Source organism: Scardinius erythrophthalmus (genome assembly GCF_964197995.2).
Source record: "Scardinius erythrophthalmus genome assembly, chromosome: 15".
NCBI classification, from domain to species: Eukaryota; Metazoa; Chordata; class Actinopteri; order Cypriniformes; family Leuciscidae; genus Scardinius; species Scardinius erythrophthalmus.
In genome coordinates, this window is record NC_138235.1 from 40,501,639 (window position 1) to 40,519,566 (window position 17,928).

General features: G+C 37.9%; 1 protein-coding gene across 5 annotated transcripts in view; it reads left to right on the forward strand.

Moving 5' to 3' along the window:
• LOC308703323 (protein NLRC3-like) overlaps positions 1-17,928 on the forward strand; it is a 161,506-nt gene that overhangs the window by 101,372 nt on the left and 42,206 nt on the right. For 4 of the 5 annotated variants that reach the window (XM_081386711.1, XM_081386708.1, XM_081386709.1 and 1 more), the window contains one exon: positions 8,559-8,732. The exons of the other annotated variant lie outside the window; for it this stretch is intronic. In XM_081386711.1, coding sequence (XP_081242837.1) covers positions 8,559-8,732 — 174 coding nt within the window. The remainder of the gene's footprint in view (positions 1-8,558; positions 8,733-17,928) is intronic. 5 annotated transcript variants of the gene reach the window in all.

Consider the following 17,928-nt stretch of genomic DNA (forward strand, 5'->3'; position numbering starts at 1 on the left):
GCTGAGAAACTGAAGTGGATATGGAGAAAAGCTTCTTTATCCACCTTATTCTGCTCTAAACAATGGGCACTGCCATAACGACGACTCCGGTTCCCTACTTCCGGTTCGTAGCGCTTGACCTGTACTAGTAGCGAGAGAAGTTCAGTTTTAACGCTAACCACTCTAAACATTTACTTTATTGAATGTATCTGATACATGGGCATTATCTCCTTATCTTATGCTCAAAACACTCAGTTTCTAAAAAGTTTGAAATCTTGTTTGAATTGTTAAAACAAATAACAACAGCACACGAGGAGCTTGAACTCATTCTCTCGCTGCTAGTACAGGTCAAGCGCTATGAACGGAAGTAGGCAACCGGAGTCGTCATCATGGCAGCGCGCATTGTTTAGACTGAGCAGAAAAAGGTGGATATGCCATTGCCTACATTTTAACCCTCTGGGGACCAAAAACGCGCCGGCGCGTTTTGCTCGTTTTTTTTTTTAGCAATGAAAAATAAACACAAAATGCTCTGTTAATTTTGATCTTTAATTTTCGTGTTATACATCAATCGATCCTGTTCAGTTTATATTTTTTTTCTGTATACTCACAATAAAAATAAAGTGTTTTGCTTTTTGACAAATAAAGAAACTTTAACATGATGCGATTTCTGCCTTCTCTCTGTCAGTAAACTCCCATTTGAAACGCGTTCGAAAATGATCTATAACTCCGCGAAAATTCAGTCAAACAGGCAAACAGACCCACGGGCATAAAGCTTGAGATCGCATCTGTTAAATGAAGTCATTTATATAAAAAACAAATATTATCAGCTTCTGTAATCTGTATAAAAAGAGAGCGATTCCAGTCGAGCTCATTACGAGCTCATTGACTTTAATTCGTTTACGCCTACTCATGGAGCGCGCTATTCACAAGATAATGTGCTAAGCCATCTATGCAAAACAGGTAAACGCCCCCAAGCAAATGCATTAAACGCTTCAAGTTTCATCATTTCGTCACCTGCGCGTTGGGAAGATGACACGGTACACCGGTGCGGAAGCCCTTCAGTTCGTCCTGGATACTAGCGACGAAGAGTCCAGATTTTCATCAGAAGAGGAGCGCAACTACTCTGATGACGACCGTTTGTATTTTGAAGAGCGACTTGGTCCAGCCGTGGATAGAATTTCGGATGAGTAAGTATTTATTCTTACTTGCATTAATTGACAAGCTATTCAAAACATGAGCTTACATATTATACTGGGTGGACTTGCCATCCAGAGTACTGACATTTTATATCTACCTATTCAACACGATCTAATGAAAGTGCATATCTATACCATGAATTTAATATCTCGTACCATTTCAACGTTAAAAATGTTTTTTTTTGTTTTTTTTGTGTACATATGCTACACCTCTTGGTTAGGAAATTTGTATTTGTATGTGTAGCCTAAATGATATGTTTAGATCATTATGTATGAAAAATAGAATTTAGAAATTATTTTAGAAAGTAGGTGTTTAGATTATATTTTGACTATATAAATGCTGCCTCATTATCATTAACGATGCATGCTCGCAAATATCAGTTGTAAATGTGTGTAAATGTGCTGAAATGTGTAAATATACCCAGTTAATGAAGTGCACAAATGTGTTAGGCTAATGTTTGCTGTGTGCCTCTCCGGTAATGGCCCATTGACACGCATTTAGGCTTATTGCACGCGTCTAAAATTATTTACATCAGTAATTCATTATAGACTAATGCTACTATAGTTATATTTATGTAATAATATTCTTCAACTTTTTTAAAAGGAATGTAGCTTCATCACTACCTCCGCCTGCAACTCGGAGTGCGCTTAGCAACACAGTCAGAAATCAGAAAGAGTAAGTACATATTTACCCACTATTTTACAGGTGTTAGTTCAATTTTGTTTATACTTAGTGTTAATAATATGAGCCTGTATGACTTTATTATTTATTTTTGGAGATTGGTTGATGTTACATATGTTTTGTAACTTTTTTTAAAAGGAATGTAGCTTGTTCACTCTCGCCTTCCACTGCAACGAGGACACGCAGCAACAAAAATCAAAAAGAGTAAGTACATATTTACCTACTATTTTACAGATGTTAGTTACATTTTGTTTATATACTTATACTGATGATACAAATGTAGCCTATATGTGCCTGTGTGGCTTTGCAACAAATGTGTTGTTATGCATGCACAATATAACAATTATTGATTGGTAATGTTAATATAAAAGGTCACATATATGTAATATATGGTCACATTTGATTTGCTTAGAGCCCGCATCAACGGGGCATAAGCATTTACTGTGAGATACCTGCCTTTACTTTTGTTTTTACAAAATTACAATAAAACAGATTGAAAAACAAAACATTTGAATCTCCTCATTCTTTGTTCAGGCTGCCTCACTGATGGCCCATTAACACTTGGGGGAGCGTCTATGTCACACCTCTGGTCTGAATCTCATTAATATTGATGACCTATTACCACTCCCACGCATAAACCTCTTCTGACAAAAAAACTGTTTTACCATGTTTAAATCAATGTAGTGTTTCATGTGAACAATCAGGCAGGATGATTTTCATATAATTTTGAAGCTAGAACTCAAAGGGACAACATCAATTAGTCAAAAGTCTTGTGGACACATATTTATTATGTGTTTTGTGTTCTTAAATCAGCAACTTTCATTTTATTTTTTTCCAATAACCACGCATAAACATTATTCTCTTAAAAATACAAACATCTACATGCACGTTGCTCGCATATTATGGTAGCCCTGTTTGTGCTATATAGAGTGAATTTACACCTTTGCCATTAACATGTTTATAAATAACTGAAAAAAGCACAAATATCAAGGCATGTCAGAACATCTCAAGGACCCCAAAAACAGCCCAGACCCCAGAGGGTTAAACAGATGTCTGCCAATAGGCCTAAAACATTACATATATGGTTATTGTGACAGAGACTGGGACTCCAGGTTAATAAGATTCTGACTGAGTAGCAAGATAATACATTACCTCCTCTCAGCTGGCCTAGCGCAGACTGAAAGAAGCACATAAATGACGACACAAGGCCTTGAGGCGGCTTTAATATACCGGCCCCCAAAACCAAATAAGGTTTTCGTGCAGGAATTCTCGGATCTTTTAAGCGCAATGTCTACGAATTATGACTGTTTCTTACTTCTGGGTGATTTTAATGTTCATATTTGTTGTGTAAATGATACCCTCTCAAGTGAATTTTTAAACTTGATAGAGTCGTTTGATTTAATACAATGGGTTAAAAGCCCTACCCATAAACGAGGACATATGTTAGACTTAATTTTAACCCATAACCTGCAAATAGACGATGTAAATATCTGTGAGACTAAATTTTCTGACCATATGCCAATAACCTTCAAGACTTCTACTACCATCAAACCTGTGTCCCAGGGGGACTCTAGGCGTTGGTCAAGGAGAATAACCAGCACCTCTAGTACCGACTTCTCAGCACTGTTTAAAACTAAGTGCAATATTTTTATGCTGGAGACCTCGCTTCATCTTTTAAGTGTTGATGAGCATTGGACTTTACTAAATTCAACTTACATGGACATTTTAGACGCTATCGCTCCACTCAGACTGACAAGCAATAAAAGAAAAATAAATCCATGGTTAAATGATAACACTCGGGACCTCAGAAAGCAATGTAGGCAGAGTGAGAGGAAATGGAAAAAGAGTAAATTACAAGTCCACTATGACGCTCTTAGAGACGATCTATTTAGTTATCAAAAAGCTGTAACCAAGGCCAAAAATACTTACTTCTCTAATATAATTAGGGCCAATAGTAATAACTCAAAACTCTTATTTTCTATTATTAACTCTGTAATGCAACCTTTAAATAACATACATCAAAAGTCCTCACTTATTTCTTGTGAGGACTAAATTAATTTCTTCAGCCAAAAAATTGTTAATCAACGCTCCCAGATTCCTTTGGTAAATACAGATCCATCTAACTTTTCTGCCTGCACTGCTGAATGGGGTGCCTTTAAACCCATCACCTTGACAGTCTTGGAGGATATTGTACAAAAACTGAAACCAACTTGCGGTGCAAATGATCTGATGCCTAGTCATTTGTTAAAGCAGACCTTCGACTGTGTTGCACTGAGTACCGCACAATTGTTTAATAAGAGCCTGTCCAGTGGGACATATCCTCAAGAATTTAAACATGCTGTGGTGACACCGCGGTTGAAGCGGCCAAACTTGGGCCAGGACGATATGAAAAATTACAGGCCAATCTCTCAGATTTCTTTCGTTTCTAAAATTTTAGAAAAAGTTGTGCTGCAGCAACTATTATCATTTTTAAATAAAAATATAATAGGAGAAATGTTTCAATCAGGGTTTAAAACTGCCCACAGCACAGAGTCAGTGCTATTGAGAGTGTTAAGTGACATCTTCTTGGCCTTAGACAAAGGAGATGATGTGGTTCTGGTGCTGCTCGATCTAAGCGCAGCTTTTGACATGATTGACCATGACATCCTTATTTCCCGTCTGGAACACTCAGTAGGTTTAAAAGGCACAGTTTTGAAATGGTTTCAGTCCTACTTGAGTGGTAGATGTTTTTCAGTTAACTATAATGATATGACCTCAGGAAAAAAAAAATCTTCCGTGGGGGGTCCCGCAAGGGTCTATCCTTTCTCCTATACTATTCTCACTATATTTGCTCCCTTTGGGAAGCATTTTTAGAAAGTATGGAGTGTCATTTCATTGTTACGCCGACGACACGCAAATGGATCTACCATTCAGTTCTACCAGTTCATTCGAGTCGCTTTTAGAGTGTTTAAAGGACGTTAAAAACTGGATGGCTAAAAACTTTTTAATGTTAAATGAGGACAAAACAGAGGTTATTGTATTTAGCCATCAAAATAAATCCGCAGAAATTATATTAGATTCAAGTCCTCTTGCACCTTACATGAAATCTACAGTCAGAGATTTAGGCTTTTTAATTGACAATAACTTAAAAATGGACAAGCAAATAAATTCTGTGGTCCGGGCTTGTTTTTACAATCTGCGTCTACTAGCTAAAATCAAACCATTTCTATCAAATAAAGACTTCGAAAGAGTTATCCACACTTTTATCTTTTCCAGGCTCGACTTTTGTAATTTGCTGTACTGTGGCATTACCGCCGCATCTTTGTCTCGATTGCAATCGGTTCAAAATGCGGCGGGGAGGCTTTTAATGAGGATAAAGAAATATGAGTCGATCACACCTGCACTGGAGTCTCTAAATTGGCTTCCAGTGCAGTACAGAATAAGATACAAAATTTTACTGTTTGTATATAAATCGCTAAACAATCAGGCCCCACCATATTTGGCGAATCTTTTAACTTTGTATACCCCCCCCAGAACATTGCGCTCAGAGAACCAGGAACTAATGATAGTGCCTAGAACAAAACGCCTTCATAAGGGTGATCGGGCGTTTGCGGTAACAGGGCCGAGACAGTGGAATGAGCTGCCGCTATCTATCAGGTCTGCTAAATCGCTGTCGATTTTTAAGCATTTGTGTAAATCTCATCTGATGTCGTTAGCCTATAATGAGTAGATGTGACATTTTATATGTTATGTATTGATTGGTCTAGGTATGTCGTTATTGTTATTCCTTATTATGATTCTGTATGTAAAGCACTTTGGTTCAACCTTGGTTGTGTTTTAACAGTGCTATATAAATAAACAAACAGAAACAGAAACAGAAACAAGGCCTGCGACCTCTTAAAGTGACGGTACAGGTATTAACACCATGGTCTGAATACAACATTCAGGCATAAATACTGGCAATAAAACAGATCATTAAACAAAGAAAACAATGTTCCTCAGGATTTGGTGACATTTCAACCGTAAAAGTAAAGATATCATTTCAACCTGGTTACACCTGTTTTAATGGATTATGACTTTGGATTGTCTCTCAGTAAACTGTGTTTGGTTCCTCAGGCGTTGTGCTCAGTGCTGTCCGCAACCAAATCACACACACACACACACACTGCCGTTCAACAGTTCTGGATCGGGAAGATTTATAATGTTTTTAAAAGAAGTCTCTTCGGCTCACCAAGGCTGCATTTATTTGATTAAAAATACTAAAGAACAGTAATGTTATTAAATATTATGACAATTTATGATAACTGTTTTTTTATTTAATATATTTTCAAATGTAATTTATTCCTGTGATCAAAGCTGAATCTCAGCATCATTACTCCAGTCTTCAGTGTAACATGATCCTTCAGAAATCACTCTGATATGATGATTTGATGCTCAAGAAACATTCATTATTATTATTATCAATGTTGAAAACAGTCGTGTACAATTTTCTTTCAGGATTCTTTGATGAATAGAAAGTTACACTTTACTATATATTCACGTAGAAAAGAGCTGTTTTACATTAGAATAATATTTCACAATATTACTGTTATTATTAATGAAATAAATGCAGCAGAAGAGACTTCTTTTTAAAACCTTAAAGATATTAGCGATCCCGCACGTTTGGCTGGTAGTGTATCTGCATGTGTTGCTCTGGAATCATCATTCGTCTCCACAACTGCATAATTACACCAGTTGTCTGTAATATGATGGTATTGTATTATACAATAAGCGAGTACATCATGAATGCCTTTTTTCAAAGCGTGTTTTTGTCCTATCCTGAATCACTACGGTAAGCCTGTAATAAGCGTTTAGACTCTGACTACTTTACAGCGGTCGGGTCGCACCGCGGCGGAGTAACGTTAGCCCAGCGCCTGCGGGACTCACCGCGTCAGAGACATAAACAGAGAGAAGTTTATTCACTGATAGAGCGCTGATTCATCCAGTAGTGAAACAAGTGAAGTCTTTATGAATCAATCATTCAAACCCATTTTAAAAATAGTATGTTTCACCTCTCTGGATCTTACATGTGTGTTCAAGCATATTCTCCCCTTTCTGAGAGGGTGTTCTCCACTGCTGGAGACACTGTAAGCTATAGGAGAGTCCCAAATTCTCCAAGAGGATGCAGAAATGTTTATTTTCCTTCAGAAAAATTATTTTCAGTCTGTTAAACTCATTTGACAAGTATAAGAAATAAACACACACAGGATTGTGCATTTTCCCCTTACTGCTATGTTTTATTAGCTGTTTTAATCATTTTATTGAATGGGAACCGGAACCGGAAAATGTCTTACGATTCCCAACCCGCTGTTACCAATAAGCTGTTTCATGACGACTCTCTCTGGGTCAGCGGCAGCGCCAACACAGATTTAAAATATCGCGATATGATTTTGTCAAAGGTTTAATAGACAGACGAATGTGAAGAAGATGGTGTGTGTGTTTGAATGGAGATCACAGTAAAGATGAATCGTGCAGCTCTACTGTCTAATCTCTCTCTCAGCATATGAGCAGCGCGAGGGCTTTCAGTGCTTTCAGTCTCACGGCTCTTCCACACGTCCACTGGAAATGGATATTACAACACTCAACACTCATATGCTGCGTTCATGTCATCTCGTAAAGATTGTCACATATAACAACAATCATTATCTACAAGCATAGCGATTATTATTCAATAAGAGAAAATAAAGGACTAAATTTGAAAGTTTATTAAATGAACTAAAATTATACATTTATAATTACACACTGCATACAGCACAACACCATTCTCTGATCAATCTTTGAAATCAAGCCGTCGTGCTCAATCGTGTTTAATAGACAGCATGACCAGACCATTCAGTCTTTCCTGAGACAGTGTTCACTAAAACATTGACAGGATCATTGAATCAGTGATTTGAACTCGGTAAACTAAATCAGTTCTGTTCATGAATGAATCATCTAGACTGGTTTATTAACGGGTTTCTCCTATTCACGGCAATGAACCGACTCAAATGATTCATTCACGAATCGGACATCATTACAAATGAATATCTATGACTAGAACGACATCGTAAATGTTGATCGATTCCTCACAGAAATTGGCTCCAAGTCTTCAGAAAGCCTAAATATATACATCACTGGACTAGTTTTATTGTCACTTGGTGATTTTCTGTTTCTGCCCTGTGTCGTTTCTGAATAACCAGCAAACACACACACACACACACACACACACACACACACACACACACACACACACACACACACACACACACACACACACACACACATACATACACACACACACACACACACACACACACACACACACACACACACTATAATGAATACCCGTTCTTTATAGCGTTCTTCCTATAAGATTATTTTACAAAGTAAATACCAAAATCATCCAGGAAATTATGGAGTTCTGCTGGACCCTTAGAATCGTCCCAATCCTCCCCTGCTAACACACACACACACACACACAAACACACACATGTTGGGTTTACATGTTTTAAGGGGACTTTCCATAGAAATAATGTTTATACTCTACAAACTCTATAATCAATCCCCTAATCCTAACTGATTAATTTTCACAATGTGAACTAATGAGTATTTGTATATATTTCATATTGACAGGATTATGTTATTTTTTAAGTGTCATGTTTATATCTGGATATAGGCTTAATGTGTGTCATTGTTCTCTACAGGTTGTATAGGTGTGGTGTGACAGATGAAGGTTGTGCTGCTCTGGCTTCAGCTCTGAGATCAAACCCCTCACACCTGAGAGATCTGAGTCTGTCTGAGAATAATCTAGGAGACTCAGGAGTGAAGCTGTTCTCTGCTGGACTGGCGAATCCTCACTGTAAACTGGAGAAACTGGGGTAAGATCATACGTTACTCTCACATGAAACTGTGACTATGGGTGTTTCCATTACAGATTTGCGCAAAACTTTTGCGTGTTTTTCTTCTTCTTCTAAATGTCTAGTGTGTTCACTAATAAGTCTAAAACACAAGACACCTGCTTAGCCTTTCAGCTGAAATGGCAGTCAGCAGTGTCTGAAAGGCACAAGGCTGAATCTATTCTGTTTTGAATGTGTGGTTCACAGTTTTGACAGCAGTGTGTTAGCATTTGAACTAAGTGCTGTAAATCCACAGTGTTGTGCAGGTTGTGGTTAAAGTCATGGGATAAGTGTGTAGAGTTTTGAAAACTGTGTTCAAGCAATGAAAAACTAGAGTTCGAACTAGTTCATCACACATAAACTGCTGCTGTGCAGACTGTAGTTAGAGTTTTGCCTTATATGAATTTAATAAAGAACTCTGTCTCGTATTCTGTCCAAACACACTGCGTCGTCTACGTCAGGCGACTGTAAATGCGCAAAAACTGTTTCCATTGCAGTTTTGCGAAATATTTATTTTTTGAATGGCCTGAAAAACCTCCTCATGTGAGCGGAAAAACTTTTGGGTGTATTTTCAATTCGCACAATTTGAAGGGTAATGGAAACGCAGCTACTGTGAATTCATAAAGTATAATCAAAATGGAATCAAATGCAGGGAAATAACTACTATTTTATTAATTACAAGCAAAGCTATTAAAACAACATGATCAAATTCAGCAAATTATTTTTACGTCTGTTCATATGATGTAAGAGAATTCATATTTGTAAAGCGTTTGCTCTATTTATCAAAACGACTCCATCTACACCTCACATAAATGTGTTTTTGCAAAGCGGATTTAAATCGGATCTTCAATTCCCGCGCTATATGCAGATTTAATGGAGGGCACGTCACCGAAAGCAACAGATATGAGCTGCATTTTATTGATCATCAGCTAAAATTTCTAAATCAAAGACCGCAATAAGAGAGAGCAGCAACAGCCCTGGAAGATCATTACATTTCTTTACTTTTAATGATGATGATTGTGTGTTAAGCGTCTGCGACTTACTTTCACTTTGATTTGCGATAGTTTGAACGTTGTCTTGATGAACAGATGCTCAGCTGCTCGTCTGCGGTGATGCGTGTTGCAGTAGCGTCGTCATATCTGGCTATAACATGACATATAGCCTATCACACGCTCTCACACGCTTATTTATTAGCATTTTTGGGTGGAGTAAAATTTCCATATGTGGTTTCAACAACCAGATGCATTTACACTTGTCCAGTTTGGTCTGAAATGCGTCCCAGACCTCCTCCTGAAGTGGGTTGAGCGATCGGATTCAAATCCGTCTGGAATGCGTTTCAGAGGGCATTTACACCTGGTCTTTTCACAGAAAACGCATGAAGTGGCCAGGTGTAAACAGCCCCTAAATCATCCACCATCAAAAATCGTGATATCGCATAAGCACAAGTATAAAACAACTGTTATCATGTCTGAAAACAAACACAAGTAACGGAGTTTACAAAACTGTATCGCACGCGTGCTACAGTGGGACATTTATTCATCGCACAGACCAATCTTTGTGTAGATATATGTCGCACTGTACAGCCCTGTACAGGACCCTTTTAATGAGCGTTTGGTGTAGGTCTACTTGGCATAGAGATATCTGAACATCTTTGCCAAGCGCAAACCAGTACCAAGGGCGTAGGTTTGGCCTCAGCTTTGGTGGGGACATCTCCCAAACCAATCCCCCCCCCACTCCCCCCCAGATATTCTGTTGGCAATACAGAATATCACAATACAGAAGTGAATCTACTTCATCTCATTATATTGTATCCTGACCCAAATACACCATCCTGTATACTGTCCCTAAAGAGCTAGTATAACTGTATAATCTCAAAAATGCACTCTCAAAAAATAAAAATAAAAACCTGAGACTGTGTAATGCTGAACAACCAAACGTTTTATTAACATAAATTATTAAATAATGAACAAATTAATAAAATACACACGTGTTATCATAGTATGCATTCAACACAACAAATCCATTATTATTATCAATTATTATTATTATTATCCATGATTACAGTATTCCATTACTAAAATTGTATAGATCTAACGTTACTATTCTATATCAAATTTTATTGATATATTCTATTCTTAAATATTAAATTGTTAGGCTACACTCACTCACAAATACATAACATACATTACATAAATAGAATGTAGAAACGAAAAATGTATCAGATCCACTGTTTATGTTGACTGCAAGATTCTAAGTTAAGGTCAGCTAATTAACATTCAGTGACTTGCTTACGATATATATATAGCTATATATATCACGTTAGCATTCTATCATGATAGCGCGACTTCTATGAGTCTATCAGTGCTGTGCTGCGCAGCCTAATCAATACTCTTAACCTTAGTTGAAAGATTGCTGATGCTAGGTTTAACTGTAACAACATCCTGGGTAACACATACTATCACCAATACTATTTTCCACAGTAGAATCTGCATTTGAAAGCCTGGTCAGTCACTACTACTGCTAGTTTATTTGTGTGGCTAGTTATTTTGCCTACTTACACTCTGCTTTATGAAAAAGCTTCCTATGTCCCCTTTCTTCTTCTTGGGTGGCATAGCTGATCTATCTACAAAGTACAAAAAGTGTCAAAAAACGGAATATTAAAATGTTTTACTCTGGCCTTTGTATGTGGCAGAGAGACAGCCCTGGTAACTTACCGTCGGCGTCGTCGACACGCGCGCGCGTGCGCGCACACACACACCACCTGCTCGTTGCCAGTGCAAGCACAAAAGTAGTCCCGGCCCGCGCGTGTAGCCTGTCAGATACACCGCCGCCAATCAAATTACGGCGTTTCTTGTACTGTCGTTGTTTTGGCCGTTGGAATCGATCCAAATAGCAGCGCAAAGATCCAAATAGCAGTTCAAAGGAGCTTGCTAAATATTGGTGGGGACAAATTTGTCATCTCAAAATATTGATTGGGACTAGTACCTAGCGTCCCCCCTAAACCTACGCCCATGACCAGTACAGAAGTAGCCTAATCAATAATTAAAGTGCAAGCTGAGAAACTGAAGTGGATATGGAGAAAAGCTTCTTTATCCACCTTATTCTGCTCTAAACAATGGGCACTGCCATAACAACGACTCCGGTTCCCTACTTCCGGTTCGTAGCGCTTGACCTGTACTAGAAGCGAGAGAAGTTCAGTTTTAACGCTAACCACTCTAAACATTTACTTTATTGAATGTATCTGATACATGGGCATTATCTCCTTATCTTATGCTCGAAACACTCAGTTTCTAAAAAGTTTGAAATCTTCTTTGAATTGTTAAAACAAATAACAACAGCACACGAGGAGCTTGAACTCATTCTCTCGCTGCTAGTACAGGTCAAGCGCTATGAACGGAAGTAGGCAACCGGAGTCGTCGTCATGGCAGCGCGCATTGTTTAGACTGAGCAGGAAAAGGTGGATATGCCATTGCCTACATTTTAAACGGATGTCTACCAATAGGCCTAAAACATTACATATATGGTTATTGTGACAGAGACTGGGACTCCAGGTTAATAAGATTCTGACTGAGTAGCAAGATATGAATTCAATTGTGATTCTGTGAGAATTCACAGATCCAGTTTCTCTTTTTTAATCTTCCCCTTAACATTTAAAGGAATCTACATTTGTGTGCGTGTGTGTGTGTGTGTGTGTGTGTGTGTGTGTGTGTGTGTGTGTGTGTGTGTGTGTGTGTGTGTGTGTGCTCAAATATGGCTTCTGGAGAGCAAATGAAGGATAAAATATGAATTACTAAACAGACATTAATTAAGCAATTCCCCATACTTTTAGAGTTACAACTAAAACCACTAGATGGCAGCAGCGTATAAGAGATGAACTGACAGCTAGTAAATCTTTGAACATGGAGTGCTAATGATAATAAATGTAATGTCAGGCTCACAAAATTGAAGTGCTATAAAAGTTGTAGAAATGACAAATTCAATGTGCATTGTATTAAACAAATCTTTATTGATATGCAAATAGACAATAGACATCCAGCAAAAGAAAAATGGAAAGTGATGTATGCCCTCAAATCTGTAGATGTGCATGGATTTGTCCTGAATCCCTTCAAGAACTCGGGAGCAACTAGAGAATACACACCTTCTGTATAGTGTAACGTGTCATAACGTAATTGTGTGTAGGACAGTGAGTGAGTGAGAAAACGTGTGTGTGTGTGTGTGTGTGTGTGTGTGTGTGTGTGTGTGTGTGTGTGTGTGTGTGTGTGTGTGTGTGTGTGTGTGTGATCTTTACCTTTAGCGTGCGTTGTATGTTATGCAGTGAGTTGTTTGCATTATTTAGGTATTTTATTTTAATTGTATTACATTTTTGGTAACACTTTACAATAAGGTCTCATTTGTTAATGCATTAACTAACATGAACTAACAGAGAGCAATAGCCTTTATTAATGTTAGTTAATAAAATATTAGTGTTCATGTTATTTCACAGTGCATGTTAACAGATACAACTTTGGATCTTAAAAATGTCTTATAAAATGTTGAGCTTAACATTAACTAAGATTAATAAATGCTGTAGAATATTGTTCATTAATTGTTGGTTCATGTTAACTAATGCTAACGAAATGAAACCTTAGCCCATTATAAAGTGTTACCATTTTTTACTAAAGAAAGTTGGCCATAGGAGTGTAAAATTAATTTTAAAAGTTAAGGAATCTTTCCTGTAGCTCAAACAGTAGAGTGCACACACACACACACACACACACACACACACACACACACACACACACACACACACACACACACACACACACACACACACACACACACACACACACACACACACACACACACACACACACACACACACACACACACACACACACACACACACACACACACACACACACACACACACACACACACAGACAGACACACACACAGACACACACACACACACAGACAGACACGCTACAGTAGAGTGTTGGCGCTTGCAACGCCAAGGTCATGAGTTCGATTCCCAGGGAAAGCAAGAACTGATAGGAATGTAAATGTGTATCTTGAAATGCAATGTAAGTCGCTTTGGATAAAAGCGTAAATGTAAATAATGTACACTGGTTCAAACTAGGCTACTGTATTGTATATGTTTGATTTATGTTGAAGTGTTTGGGATATGGCTTTTAATGCTGAGTCTTCTGTTTATGTACACAGGCTATCAAAGTATATCAAATTTTGATTTTAGATTTATCGGCCAATATATCGGTTATCGGCTTTCAAATGAAAAGAATTATCGGTTATCGGTATCAGCCAAAATGTTCATATAGGTGCATCCCTGATTTTCAGTGATGTCTCCGTCCATACTACTATGTGCTAACGTTACCGCCATCAAGCCTCAGTGATTTGGTGCGAATGAATGCCGCCGAATCTGTCGGCTCATCTTGTGGAAAGTCCCGATATTCGTGTTAAAATGTAAGGAGTAAAAGTAAAAAGTCGGCACAAAAATAAATAGTAAAGTAAAAATATCATGTCAATGTCACAGATTATGACCTGGAGAAACACTATAGTACATCGATCACACGTCAGTGTGTGTATTAATAATGAGACTGCGTGTTCTTATCCTATGAGAAGACATTTCTCTTCTTCATGACAGCACACGGTGTTTCTCTATGACAGACGCTTCAAACTGTAAAATCAGGCAGTAGTTTAGAGAGGCGTTCATGGGTCGCAAGTGTGTGTGTCCATGGAGCAAGAGTTGAGTGTGTTGCAGGCTTCCCCCGTGATGCTGTCAGGCCGAGGCTCGCTGCGGGCGCTTGTGTGTGTGTGTGTGTGTGTGTGTGTGTGTGTGTGTGTGTGTGTCTGTGTGTGTGTGTGTGTGTGTGTGTGTGTGTGTGTGTGTGTGTGTGTGTGTGTGTGTGTGTGTGTGTGTGTGTGTGTGTGTGTGTGTGTTGTGTGTGTGTGTGTGTGTGTGTGTGTGTGTGTGTGTGTGTGTGTGTGTGTGTGTGTGTGTGTGTGTGTGTGTGTCGGGTCTGTCACACAACCTGCTTTCTGGAATAACCCCCTGGTTTTCTCCTTCTTGTCTTGCGCTCTGGATTTGTTTGTTAGTTTGGACTGATTTTCTGACCTCTGACCTTCTGCCTGTGTAACGGGCGCGCTTTGTCTTTAACAGTTTTATGTTAGATTGGATGCACGTCCATTAACTCTTGTATGTTCTGCGTTGTGTTCTTGTTGTATTGAGTGAAGAAAGGACCCGGACCACGACCAACTGCTGGTTGATCTTTTATTGAAGGCAGAATGGTGGATTTGTCTCTGTACAAATCACAAAAATATTCATAAGGCTGTTACATGCAGTCTCCTCCACACAGATCTCAAGCTCCTCCTCTCAGCTGGCCTAGCGCAGACTGCACATACATACATGACTGATAAAACTTTTAGTATTATCAACAAAAATACTTTTAAATAAAAATGTGAAAATGAATTAAATAAATTATAAAATGCTCAATGTAATTGACATGAATTTTTTACATTCTTAATAAAACCAATGTAAGTATGCCAGATGAATAATAATGAACATTATACACATACCTGTACAAATCACAAAAATATTCATAAGGCTGTTACATGCAGTCTCCTCCACACAGATCTCAAACTCCTGTTAGCAGATAAACACAGAGAAAACCCTGTAGACTAGCACGTGGAAACATGTCTAACTTTACTTTAAAGCTTGCAAAAAGTCTGTTTACAAGGTTTATATTCGATTGACACATTAACTGCATGTTCACAACCTTAAAACTAATATTTATACATGAATAAAACAAGGTTCGTATCGTCCAAAAACTGAAATAAGTGTTTAAAATTGACGTGCAAAATAATACATTACCTCCTCTCAGCTGGCCTAGCGCAGACTGAAAGTATGAAGGTAAAATAGTAGCAAAACTCGAGAGCACGTAGATGTGAATTTGAGAACTTGTACAATAAATATTTGTACTTGTACATGAACATTTACACTCACAGCTCCAATGTGAAAAACTGTAAAATAAAAACCTGAAGTTGAATGTTGAAATTTGCACTCGCAAACAATAGTCACAAACCTGTATTCTGAATCTGAAGCTGCAGACAAGTAGACACAAATGTGTAAAATGCCATTCACAGAAATACAACGACAGACACAAACTTGTAATATATATTTTGCGTTTAATCTTACATTCACATTCGCGGTACTTCCTCAATTAGGCACTTGCAACTTCTCAAATCTGTCACTGCAAGTTCAAATTTCGCGCCTTGACTTTTGCTACTCTTTTCGCGATATATCAGTTGCAAAACTAACTTGTGCACTTGAAACTCAGAGGCGGTGAGAGAGAAAGGGGGGCGGGAGGAGGGGGGGTCAAAGGAGTCGTTTTATTGGTTGGCACCTAGCCAATGAAATGGGACTTCGATGATGTCACGAAACCCGCGTGCACTGAAATACTGTCTATCTATAGCAATGAAACGCTAACATGGCTTAATGCATTAGACTGATATTAAAAGAAATAAACGATATTATCAAACTCAGTAAACAAACACCATGATAATAATGCATACTACAGAAAAGCAGATGAGCACAGAATATGACGATAGAAAGCAAATGTGTGTTCAGTGCAAATAAACTTGCTGCCTGTGTTTTATTAATAATGTAACGAATTATGTGGTTGTTTTTTTTTTTTTTTTTTTTTTTTTTTTTTTTATAACTGTTGGTCCATTAAGCCTCATTAAGCGTTTTCTTGGTTTATATGGGAGGACGTACAATTAAACGCGTTGAGTTCATATTCTGTGCTCAATTGCTTTTCTGTATGCTTTGTTTGTATGGTGTTTCTTGAGTTTTGGTCTTTTAATACCACTGTCTCAATTACACGCGTTGCGTTGATATTCTGATTCTGTGCTCATCTGCTTTTCTGTAGTATGCATTATTAAGTCAATTCAAGTCAAGTCAAGTGTATTTGTATAGCGCTTTTCACAATACAGATTGTATCAAAGCAGCTTCACAGTATTAATTTAAAATAATACAACAAGGTTTGTTCTAATGGAATTTATTGATTGATAAAATTAAAATTAAATATCCCTAAAATTTCCCCAAATGAGCAAGCCAAAGGCAACAGTGGCAAGGAACCGAAAAACTCCATCAGGTGATCTAATGGAGAAAATTATTAGCATGGTGTTTACTGAGTTTGATAATATCGTTTATTTCTTTTAATATCAGTCTAATGCATTAAGCCATGTTTGCGTTTCATTGCCATAGACAGTATTTCAGTGCACGCGGGTTTCGTGACATCATCGAAGTCCCATTTCATTGGCTAGATGCCAACCAATAAAACGACTCATTTGAACACCCCAGCTCCCGCCCCCCTTTCTCTCTCATCGCCTCTGAGTTTCAAGTGCACAAGTTAGTTTTGCAACTGATATATCGCGAAAAGAGTAGCAAAAGTCAAGGCGCGAAATTTGAACTTGCAGTGACAGATTTGAGAAGTTGCAAGTGCCTAATTGAGGAAGTACCGCGAATGTGAATGTAAGATTAAACGCAAAATATATATTACAAGTTTGTGTCTGTCGTTGTATTTCTGTGAATGGCATTTTACACATTTGTGTCTACTTGTCTGCAGCTTCAGATTCAGAATACAGGTTTGTGACTATTGTTTGCGAGTGCAAATTTCAACATTCAACTTCAGATTTTTATTTTACAGTTTTTCACATTGGAGCTGTGAGTGTAAATGTTCATGTACAAGTACAAATATTTATTGTACAAGTTCTCAAATTCACATCTACGTGCTCTCGAGTTTTGCTACTATTTTACTTTCATATGAAAGAAGCACATAAATGACGACACAAGGCCTGCGACCTCTTAAAGTGACGGTACAGGTATTAACACCATGGTCTGAATACAACATTCAGGCATAAATACTGGCAATAAAACAGATCATTAAACAAAGAAAACAATGTTCCTCAGGATTTGGTGACATTTCAACCGTAAAAGTAAAGATGTCATTTCAACCTGGTTACACCTGTTTTAATGGACTATGACTTTGGATTGTCTCTCAGTAAACTGTGTTTGGTTCCTCAGGCGTTGTGCTCAGTGCTTTCCGCAACCAAATCACACACACACACACTGCCGTTCAACAGTTCTGGATCGGGAAGATTTATAATGTTTTTAAAAGAA